General features: G+C 37.2%; 1 protein-coding gene across 2 annotated transcripts; it reads right to left on the bottom strand.

Annotated features, from left to right (window-relative positions):
* Nucleotides 1-1,900: 1,900 nt before the first annotated feature.
* On the bottom strand, nucleotides 1,901-7,713 carry LOC106674570 (uncharacterized). 2 transcript variants are annotated; one of them, XM_024805602.2, is made up of 10 exons: nucleotides 7,066-7,713; nucleotides 5,798-6,010; nucleotides 5,327-5,462; nucleotides 4,316-4,854; nucleotides 3,465-3,781; nucleotides 3,164-3,345; nucleotides 2,884-3,056; nucleotides 2,701-2,784; nucleotides 2,378-2,592; nucleotides 1,901-2,243 (listed from the first exon to the last, which is right to left on the bottom strand). In XM_024805602.2, exons 1-10 carry the CDS (start codon nucleotides 7,368-7,370, stop codon nucleotides 2,194-2,196), a joined length of 2,214 nt encoding a protein of 737 aa, XP_024661370.2. In that variant the 5' UTR covers nucleotides 7,371-7,713; the 3' UTR covers nucleotides 1,901-2,193. The 2 variants fall into 2 exon arrangements, with proteins under 2 accessions (XP_024661370.2, XP_076732186.1); XM_076876071.1 differs by lacking the exon at nucleotides 2,701-2,784 and having other exon boundaries at nucleotides 7,066-7,712.
* Nucleotides 7,714-12,012: the final 4,299 nt, after the last annotated feature.

Here is a 12,012-nt window from a genome sequence, read left to right as displayed (position 1 = left end):
TGAACGATATGTGCATAGCAGCTTGAGATCACGTGGGTTACGAATCCAAAGGTGGCGTGTAAGACAAAGTCTACAAGAAATTGAGCCCTTTGGACGTTCCCTCAGAAGACGCAATGCAATACGTCGACGACTGTACAGTGTTCCTTTCCCCAATCAGTTATGGTGAGAAAATTCTAACAGAAAAACAGTCCTGATTCTAAGTCTATAGCGAAATGGATTATCTAAAGCAAAATAACTCATTGTTTTATTTACTCAAACGTGTGCATATCCTTGACCATGTCATAGTTTCCCCATACATAACTTCTACTTATTTCATTTTTCTATAGGCATATAGATGGAAACCACAAACTTGTGAGATGGAGGATGGTGTTCCATGGCTGTGTGGATGGTTTCAGTAGAACCATCATCTACCTTGCGTGTTTAGATAACAACAGGGCATCAAGTGTTTTGTCACTGTTCATGGTTGGTGTTCAGAACTTTGGAATGCCATCCAGCGTGAGATGTGATCATGGACTAGAAAACACTGGTGTTGCCCGTTTCATGCTTTACAGGCAAGGACTGAACAGGCATAGTGTTATCACTGGCAGGTCTGTGCATAATCAAAGAATTGAGCAATTATGGGCAGAATTAAATCGAGTGGTCTCATATCATTTTGTTAATCTTTTCAATTTTATGGAGGAGCATGGTGTATTAGATTCACTTAATGAGGTCCATTTATTTTGTCTTCATTATATATATTTGCCACGTATTCAAAGAGCTGCCACAGAATTTCAGAACCAGTGGAATAACCATGGACTTTCAACACAAGGAGGGCAAACCCCTCTTCAGCTGTGGCAAAGGGGCATTATCAACAATGCAGGAATACATAACCCAAATATGAATGGTATTTGTGAAAATGACTTTGGTATTGATGAATGCAGACCACTGCCAGAGCTGGAGACAAACAATAATGTCGTTGTTCCATCAATTAACATTTCCATCAGTGACACCATGATGGTTACACTTCAACAGACCTTTGATCCATTTGAAGATGATGGCAATAACGGTATAGATTTATTTTGCAACCTTGTTCGTTTTCTTGAGAGACAATCCTAAAATATCAACAAGGCCTCTGGAGAAATTTCATTTACTGTAATTGTGGTTGTGCAGCTTAAAAAGAATACAGTGCCAAGACTGTTGTTAGTTCAGTATTATTAGAAGTTTAGTCACAGCTTTAAATTTCAAGAATGCTACTATCAACCTTTACATGCATGTTTACGGTTTGTATACAATTTTAAAGAATTTATGAGTTGTATTATGTGAGTGTGTTGAGATTTTACAACCATGTTTTGTTTTAAAACACCTTGTTAAAAGAAAAAATAAATTTGTGCAACCACATTTTATTGAGGTTTTTGGTCATCACAATCACCAGATGTATTGTCTTGGAACAAGATGACTCAAACTGATAACATTAACATTAATACAGTCATACAGTCAATACATCAAACATGGATCACTGATCAAATAGAATAGTGTCAGATAAACAATATTGAAGAACACCAGAGAATAAAAGCAACAAACAAGTACAAACCTAGAAAACAAAAATAATCACAATGCACATAAATTAATGCAATGAAAAAATTATTATTGAATTATGTTAGTATATATAACTATTGTATACTTGTAGAATGGTACCCTGACAAGCAAAAAGACTTGAAGCAAATGAACATTTGTTAAAAGGTCAATGCAAAAACAGAGCCTCCAATCACAAAATAGGTGGGTGACATATGAAATATGGCAACATAAAGTAAATTCAGCTTGGTCTCAAGCGTGTTAATTGGTGTTTTAGGTGGAACATTTTGAACATTTGTTTGATTTCTGGGAAAGAAAATGCAATGATATTCAAAACACCCCCCCCCCCCCCCTCTCTTAGAATTACTTAATGGTTGACACTCATTAATTTAACTGAGTGCAAAACTCAGATTAGCATACTAACCTGACCAGGAATTAAGCTATTCCAAAACCATGTTTATTACCTAATGCAAAGTCCATATTCTCCTGAAAGTCTTTGTAAGAGGTATGAAGTGGTAACTTTAAACAATTGATGCACGTGTTTGCAATGGGTAGTTTAGACATGGTTTGTGCATCTGGCTCTTGGTGAAGAAATTCAATGGACGGTTGTGGAGAGAAGCCAATTGGTGGAACAGTGTTGGCTCAAGTGGCGAAGGCAAGAATTGTCCCCAGCTTCTGTGTTCCGTCTTGATCTAAAGGAAAAGCAATACTGTCAAAAATGGCATTAAAGACAAAAAACACAGCAAGCATTTCTACTTTTAACTGATTCAATGAAAAGATGCACTGCATTATAAATTGAACACAATGCTTAAAACGCTAAATTTACCTTCTGCATCTGTTAGGTAGTCTCTCCAGAAACTAATGACAACTGCTTCAGCCTGCCTTTTATTGCTCCCAGCTGGAGAAAGGCGGATGGTAAAGAGGCTGTCAAGAAGGTCAGCTGTAAGCACTGAAGGTGACCAGCATAGAAGGGTGCGAAAACTCTCTGGGTGATCTTGGATTTTGTCCAGCACCTCAAGTGTCCGTAGTCCATCCTGAAATCTAAATGATAATCAGAATTACCTTTAAAATCACAAATCACATCAAAAATGAATGGATCCAAGAAGTATAATCTAAAACATATGAATTTATATATACAATAATTTTTACTTCAGATTATTCACATCATCAAAAGTGTATATCCCAAATCTGCATTTTTCATGTGATGCTGTCACCTTTGGAGGCATGGTGTACCTACACATAAAGAAATGTCACACAAAATTCCCAGAATACAAGGCAATCAGCATGGGTTTGAGTTACTTATTGGACAACAATAAATACATACATACATACCTTTCAAATGGACCACGGACTCTGTGTATTACTTGGAACATGATAATGTCATGTATAAGCAGATCCTTGTCTTCCAGCCTCCGTAGCGGCCTCAGGCAGCCAGCATTGGCTAAGTATTCCTGAAGTGGCTCAGTTGCTACTATCAGATCTTCAAAGGATTTACACTCTTTAACCTTCAAATAAAAAAATAAAAAATTAATGGGCCCCAATTAATACATGGAGTAGAACGAAATGCACACAATACTAAAACATTATCCAACAACTGACAAATCAGTTTTACCCTTTTAATTTTTTCACGCAGGTCACTATCGGCAACATCTTCTAAAACTGGTTTAGCCAAATCTGGGCCATCAACAAGGCAAGAGAAGAGTGTTGGGGACAGAAAGCCTGCTGGTGGACCACCATGTACAAGGCTTACTGCAATGGCTCTGCCTGCAATGAAGTACCTGTCCTCCCTCATGGCTAGAAATAATGAAAAACATTACATGTCAATAGATGCATGAAAGCGCTTGACAAGAACTTTATAAAAATGATTTTTTATTGCATTACTCCAGGGATATCAGCCTAAAATCAATACATACCAGCACTATCAAGCGCCAAGTTCATTTTACCTTCTTCACCCTCAAACATTGGAGACAGGGGCAAAGCTTCGATCAGAAGTCTTAGAAATTCTCTTCTTGGTCCACCCAAGTCAACAGCCTCTTCAGGTACTCCCATATCGTCAGAAAACCTGACAGAAATTGTGTGGCATGGATCATATGTCGCTCGTTTAAAACCTCTAATTGCTCCATCCAGGACTGTTGATCTATTAATGTTGAACTTGCATTTCTTCTGTTGGTTTACTTTTGCAGAAAGTTCCTCCAAAATATCTTTTGCTGATACCAAACAACTTGAAGTCCTGTAGGATTAGAAAAAAGAAAAGAAAAAAAAAGAAAAAAATATTGAAAAGAACATCAGTAAAAACATTCACATACAAGGGCTACAAGGACATACAAAGTTTTGTCAAAATCAGAATCAGCATACTTTATTAATCACCAAAGGAAATTATCATAATCATAAGCAAAATGTACAAAGGAGTATATTGCTCAGTGGCTTTTTATATTGTTTATATGTTTTGGAGAACTAGAAAGCACTAGAGCAAAGAAAAATAGTTTCAATGCACAATAAGTAAATTTCATTTCATTGTCAGGCTGTTAAAAATTCGCTGCCTATTTCAAATAAAATAAAATTTGCCAGCATTACAGCATTATCATTTGACTCTGTAGACATTATTCAAAAAACTGTTTTGTTAACAGCAAATATAAATATCATATATGCATATAAATATCTGAGGATGGATTACACTCCTTCACAACACTGGTTACAGTATTGGATTGCAACAAATATGGTGTGTTTAATTGGCTACTGTAAAACATTTGTATTTGAAACTAACCTTTCGCTCTGCAGGCTTGCTAGTATAGCCTGGTTAAGTTCCTCATCATCAGAAGACATGTCAGATAGTGGAGGCATGATTGAAAGGTAGTTATCGTAGTTTACAGATTGACTGTGTGTTGATGTAGAGGGTAATGCTGAACAATGATTCTCTGGATTCCTGGTCTGGTAGGGTGAGCTTGAGGTATTTCGGCACGTCAGGACCAGAACTGGATCACTTAAAGATGCAGATGATGAGGTAGAAGGCTGACTAGTGGAAGGGTAGATTTCCAATGAAGACACTGGTAACTGGCTGAAGGAAATGTTTGTTGAAGCGCTGCTGTACTTGTGTGAGATACTACTTTCATGGGTCAAGGCAGGAGTTTCCGTTAATAATGTTCCATTACAAACTGATGAGGCAGGAGATTGCGTCGGAGCAGAGATTGGTTGGAAGGCAGCTGTTGAACTGGCAAAACTGTCTGAAGATGATGAGCGCAGCTGCCTTGATGAAACAGGGTTTTCTTCACAGTTTTCCTCACTGCTGTAGCTTGTAATATCATCCTTAGAAATAAAATAATAATTATAATAATTCACATATATTGAATTTGAACATTAAATACCATATATCCAACCTCTTCTGCTTATTCTTATCAGAGGTGGGGTGGTTGGAGCCTATCCCAGCTACCATAGGGTGAGAAATTTCAAGAGTTAATAGATCTTTCTCACAATTACTTTTACATACTAGGCAGACAAAATTGTAACACATCTCCTGAACAGCAGTAGTCTTACGTTCTATAATTCACAAACAGTCCAACAGAGCAGCTGTAAATTTAGTCAATACCAGAGCTTAGGATTAACATTTTAAAAAAGGAACATTAACTTGGTACTATTCTATCCAACTACAAAAGGTGAAAGGCAAGTTTAAAAAGAACAGACATGAGAAAGTTCAAAGGTTGTTTATGCACCAATTTCTGGTCTTCATATTATTACTGTACAGTGCTATGTAGATTCATTCAAAAGTCAAATAACGTACCAAAATTGGTTTTGATGGTCTGATGTATAGGGCTTTCGATTTATAAATTTTATGTATGAGATTTGCATCCAGCTCCTGTCCTGCTCGCAGTTTGGGCGCAATCAGTCTGTTGCCACAAGCCATCAGAAACTCCAGGCTGGAAAACAGTTACAGTAAGTTGTAAAATGTTTAAAATCCAAAACAGCAAAAATGTTCCAATAACTTTTTTAGAGCTAATCTTGTTTTCCTCTTTGAATCAGACTGAAACCAGTAGTAACAGAAGTAAACTTTATACAAATGTCAAAAAAGTATGCCAAAAATGGAGTGTTCAAGAAAGGATAACTGATTTGGTTCTTTTATTTTAGTTTACTGATTCATGTCTACCTGTTCTCTGACTTAAATCGTTATGTAAAGCTTTGAAATGCCTAGATATCGAAAAGACTACTGACAAAAGCTGTGTCGCATTAGGTTTCGACTGCTAGCACAACCTACCTTACATCAATAGAAAGTTTATCTCCAAAGGCGTCCCTTATTTGTTCAGAGACAGTTTTCTGGTCCCAGGATTTTTGGAATTCAAATCCATTCAATATATGCCCTTGTTCATGTAAATGTTGTTTTGTGCGATGCTTGACAACAACACTGCTTGATGGCCGTGGAAGAAGGATGACATCTTTGTTGAAAGTATCATGATAATGTGTCTTGGCCCTATAAAACAAAACAGAAACTATATTCAGATTTATGTATCTTTTGTTTTATTTACCTATACTTAGACACTATCAGTTCCTTAAGAAAGTTGCTAATGTCACTTGGTAGTGACCAGCTTACACGTTAAACTGTTGGTAAGCTTTTATGAATAAAATAAAATGTTACACAGTTTATATTTAAAAAAAAAACAGTATCGCAGCTAGCCATTTAGCCCACTTGAATATGTTTAAAGTTGCTTGTGCATGTAAGAGTTGAGTATAATAGCAAACACAAATAACAGAAACATAATTTGAAAGAAAAAAAATGCATAAAGTAATAGCATGCCTATAAATTGCCTTTGAAAAAAAATGGAAAATGTACGTAAAATAGAAAATGTTTTGGGGTTTGACCATTTTAATTCACTGACGCTTGAATTAAATAAATAAATAAATAAATAAATATATAGTACAATGCATAAGGATTTTTTTTACTGCTCTACAAAGAGGCATACAAAGAAACATTTGCTATTACTTTTTACTTTGACTAAAGAACAAAAAAGACACCGATCATATTTCTTTTTTTCTTATTTCATACACTGTAGAAACTGGTCTGAAGGCATGACTTGGCATCCATGTTTATCTACCTCTACAGTGGTACAGATATTGATCCACTCACAACACAGAGTTGGATTGATGTCTTCTAGCAAGATTAAAATTCTACCCCAAAAAATAAATAAATAAATAAATAAATAAATACAAAACTAAACAAAAACAACAAGAAAATTAACCCAACCTTTTATTTAGCAGGCTAATGTAGCTACCACCTCCCACATTAATAAAGAAGATTTAATAAAGTAATCTTAAAGTAAGCATCAACTTACACTCGGGTCACAAGTACAAACAGCCACTAATATTGAAATAAATGCCACGGTCTTTACTGTTTTTAATGTGGATGCTGCTGAATAAATTAGCTAGGGCTAAAAATTTATAAGGGTAAAAAAGTGCGTTGCTAAATCAGCAAAGCACATTTCGTATTTCGCAGTTGTATAGTTAAGTGGCAAACTGTTTTGTTCTTACCTTTTCCTTGATCTGCAGTTCCAGTTGCCAAAGTGTTTTTGGGTCTGATACCGCAAAGACTGCCCCACTCCAGTCGAACTCCGTGTAGCTACTTGACTCGTTGAAGATACCCGGGTGTTAGCTGGTCTAAAAAGTTCCCTCATCTCACTTTCCACCGTGCTGTGGGTAACACTGGGTGCAGTTGAGCCCGTCCCATCTCGATCAAGTGACGAGGACAACGATGTGACCGTTTCAGGAGATGATAAAATATTTCTTAACAACCCGACAGCTTGCTGAAGAACTCCAGTTTCTTCTCCCCCCTCCATGCTGTCAGACACTTGAAAGTGACCCGCGCGTGCTTCTCAGCCAATCACAGCGGTACAGACACCCAGCCTTCCGTTTCCATTAAACTCCTTCCGTTTCCACTATACTCTTTCATTCACATACATTATTCTCTTGCATACATATATTTTCTTCAGATATGTATGCATTCTCTTCTTACATACATATATTATTTGTAAGATTAAATGCATTTTGAATGCATGTAAATGAGAGCAAAATGTAGGAATGCATAAATGAAAATGCATGTATGTTAGAGTGCAAATGTGTAAATATGTAGATTAAAATACATGTATAAGAGAGCATAATATTGCAATGTGTGTGTTAAATATGTGTAAACATGAGAATAAAAATATCTAAATATAAAAATTAAAATAAAACTACGTGAGAGTGAAAGTATATGTATGTGAAAGAAGAATATATGTGTGTGAGAGTGAAAATATATGTGTGTGAAAGAAGAATGTATGTGTGTGAGAATGAAAATATATGTGTGTGAAAGAAGAATGTATATGTGTGAGAGTGAAAATATATGTATGTGAGAGTGAAAATATATGTGTGTGAGAGTGAAAATATATGTGTGTGGAAGAAGAATGTATGTGTGTGAGAGTGAAAATATATGTGTGTGGAAGAAGAATGTATGTGTGTGAGAGTGAAAGAATAAATTTTGGCTTGTACGGCCCCTCATACGATAAATAACATCTATATCAGGTATTGTTTTCAGTTTTTATGAGCAGACGCTGAACTTTATGATGCCACTTTGTATTTCTTACAGGGACTCCAGGCTTAACCTTATTTTGGTGTGAGGCTGGGTTTTTTTGCTGCCAGTGTTTAACATTATTACTGCTCTCTATAATTGAACTGTGAATTGTGAATTTCCCTAGGGCTAGATTTGTTTCTGACAAGTTATACCAAACTACTTGTTCTTAAATCATAAATCTAAAAAGATTTATTAGTACTTAAGTGATTTAATCTCTTTATTTTTGAAAGAGCAGGGTCAAAACTTTCCAAATCTATAAATATCCTGTATAATAATTGTAATAGTAATAGTTATTCATTAGTATTTCAGATCACGGTAATTCAGACTGCACAACATTCAACAAGAAGAGCACTTATGTCATCAAAGTATATCCAGCCACTTGTACGGATCTTTCTATTTTCCCTGTGTTTATTTCAGGGTTGAAAATGAACCTTTGTAGGTACATTTTACTCAGGAGGTTCACCCCCAGCCTGACATGATTGAACACATCAATGATTTAAACTCTGCCTGACAACTCTATTTCCCACCAGTGACCCCCTAATACCCACACACAGGCACAAAAGAGTCAGTAACCATGAAATGGCATCACCCACCAAGGCAGTGAGGGGTCAGCTTGATGTTGAAAGGTTATTGGTTGGCTGACTGACTCACGTGTATGACACGAAATATAAAAGTTTACCTGAATGCCTCAAAACAGCCTTCTTAGATGTTTTTTGGTCACAAAGGTCAATCTATAACATCATTTTTATGCCTTCCAACTGCTATATCAGTACATGTAGCAGCTGCAAACAAAGAACAACTTTTATTTTTAATTGTAACACCCCGAGACAACCACCACCACGCCCACCTTTCTTTTTAAGTGGAAAGGATCCGTTTAAGTCCGTTATGGTCCAAGGTATTCTACAGAGGTCATGCAACTTCATGATTACCACTGAAAGTTTCCAAGACTGTGTTTTGAAGAATAACTCTTACTGGCTCAGTGGTATTCAGAATTTACAAGGGCAGTAGCCAAGAAAATGCTTATAGGAGGGGGAAGCTGCTTTAAGTCAATCTTCTACGAGGATGAAGGTCAAACAGACCATCTTTCTGCCTCTCCGTTCATCTCATGTTCCATTTGTCAATCTATTTATCTGTTCATCACTTTTTGTCTTTCCCTCTCTTTGGCCTCTTGGTAACCTCACACTGGATGAGAATGTCAGTGTTCAGTGGCATTTACGGCCCATTCCCACTGCCCTCAGAGGGCCTAATTACTCCTAGGTCAAAGGTCAATTTGTGTGTTTTTGGCTTGCGTGTTTGGCAAAGGGAGGTTCATGAACACACTCTCAGCATGCGCTAATGATTCCACCTGATGGTCGTGCATCTGATCAATCATCTCTGAAGGCAGAAAATATTCAACAGACACAGATGAGGGCCTTTCCCATGTGATTAATCTATGGTGATGCATACACATGTGTCAGGTTGTAAGGTGGAAGCATTTCATCAATGTATTGATTAGACTATTGATTAGATTAATAGCAAGTATAAACACTGGAGGTGCTGCTACATTATGCACTGACCGACTGAATATGGATATGTGTGCATTTATGCACTAGCATGTGTAAATACAGTATGTCAGTGAGCAAGCAAACATGAGCATGGTTGCATGTGCTTCTAAGTATACATGTGTGCATCTACTGTAAATATGTCTGTGTTTACATATATGCATGTGTACGGGAGTCTTCGTGTACTAAGTAGCTTAGAAGTGGCAGCTGTGGCAGAGTGCACTGAATACAAAGACCCCGCCCTACCCCCTCCAGTCAACCAACCGTCAATCAAACACTCTCAGTGGGGAAGTGTGTGCTGCTGTGTTTATTTCTTCTTCTGTCAATCAGCTCGACTGATGGCCCACCCATCTGTCTACCCATCCATACATTGTCCATGCATGTGAACATTCATTATGCATGCCAACAAAGTGAGTTGATGGAGCTTTTTATATGGGGTGTAAACACTGAGAATCCATAGTTCCTTTCATGCATGAAACCCACAAAATTACTTGGTTCAGTTTTCCTGGTAAGATAATGGTTAATTACTGAAGGCTTCTCTAACACATCGTTCAGTTTATAGCACATTCATATGCAGTTTTTGTTTGCTCGAGACAATATTTTTCTATTATCTTTTTGTACTGCATTAATGTGTGGAATCCTAATTTTTTACCTCATGTTAGTGTGGTTGGTTGTGCATTGAGCTACAATGTCAAAATTTTACCCGAGTGAGTTAGCAACATGCTCCTGCAAGCTAAATCAAATATTTCCTTTTTTGGAGGAGTCCAAAAAAAAAGCAAAACGGGCCTGTTTTATAGACTGCACTGGAGCACAGCATGGTGGATTGGTACCATGTCAACTTTATTTATAAACCACTTTTAATACACTGATAATAGACACAAAGTGCTCTACACAAAATTGAAAAAATTACATTCAAAACAATAAAAGATAGAAACCCAAAACCAAGAAGTAAAACTGCTATAATTTAATAAAAACAAGAAGATCAATGTCTCATGCAAGCCAGAAGAGCAATATTGTGCTCTTTTTTATACCTTTCAGTCATAGGATGAGTAGCAGTATTTTGAACCAACTCCAGATGTGAGAGGCAAGACTAACATAACTAACATAAAGTGCATCACAGTAATCCTGCTAAGACATGATAAAAGCATGTATCACTGCCTACAAAGGACACGTTTCACCTTTGCCCATGGCCTTAAATGAAAGAAGCTAGACTTAACTATAGTGCATCAATTTATCTGTCCATTGTAAAGTCCACTGTGGGCTAAACATACAAGGTCAAGGGACCATCGTCAGCACAGCGTGCTCCCATGCCTTCTAAGAATGGGTCCCAGTGGAAGGCGATAAAGTAAGAAAAGCAATGGTCCCAAAATAAAACCCTGTGGAACACGATGAGCCCAGAAAGGAGCAGAGGAAGCTGACAGAAATCGGCCTACCAACTAAATATTAACTAAACCTTTTCAAAGCATTATATGCGCAAGATGCTGTTAACAAGATACTTGGATGGTTAGCTATTGCAAAAGCAGTGGTTGATCAAGCAGAAGAATAACCACATCGTTACCAGAATGAGATGCCAGGAAAATATCATGAAACACTCTTAACACTGCTGACTCTGTACCATGAAGGGTTTTAAACCCAAATTAGTTATCACCATTGCCTCACAGCAAGCAGATCCTGGTTTTTAATTAATCAGTGTGGAGTTCTGTATGCATGTTCTTGCTTTGTCTGCTTGGGCTCTCTCCAGGTACTCCTACTTCCTCCTGCAACCCAAACTCATTTGATTGTATTTGTTGAGCTGTTGGAAAAGTTGTATTGTAAATTACCTGAACACTTAAAAAAACATCACTCTGTTTATTCTTGCTTCTAGCAAAGCACCACGACCAACATCTGCACAATGCGCACATCACTCAGATGATGGAGAAATCTCTATGCCTGCAACTGGAAGCAACTACAGGCTGCACCGCGCACACACACACACACACACACACACACACACACACACACACACACACACACACACACACACACACACACACTTGAAAAAAAAACCTTACTTGACAGTATTACGTATTAATTTTTCTATAAGATTTAATTGCTAACTAAATAAGTGAAGGTGCCATTAATAATTATTCTGGCCAACTTCAACCCCTGACTGCAGCAAAGTCACAGCTTGGATTAAACTATAACATTACCAGATGTTATAGGGTAAACGTTTCCCATCTGCAACAAGTTTCTCTACTATTTTCTTCATTACCACAGTGAAGACTCCCGCGACAGTGACACCACCACCAGAGAACATCTGACTGCAATCTCATGGCATCTATTTCACTGAAG

This window comes from Maylandia zebra, linkage group LG17 (genome assembly GCF_041146795.1).
Source record: "Maylandia zebra isolate NMK-2024a linkage group LG17, Mzebra_GT3a, whole genome shotgun sequence".
Classification (NCBI taxonomy): Eukaryota; Metazoa; Chordata; class Actinopteri; order Cichliformes; family Cichlidae; genus Maylandia; species Maylandia zebra.
The sequence above is the reverse complement of the archived record's forward strand: the minus strand, read 5'-3'. Positions and strand labels throughout refer to the sequence as shown.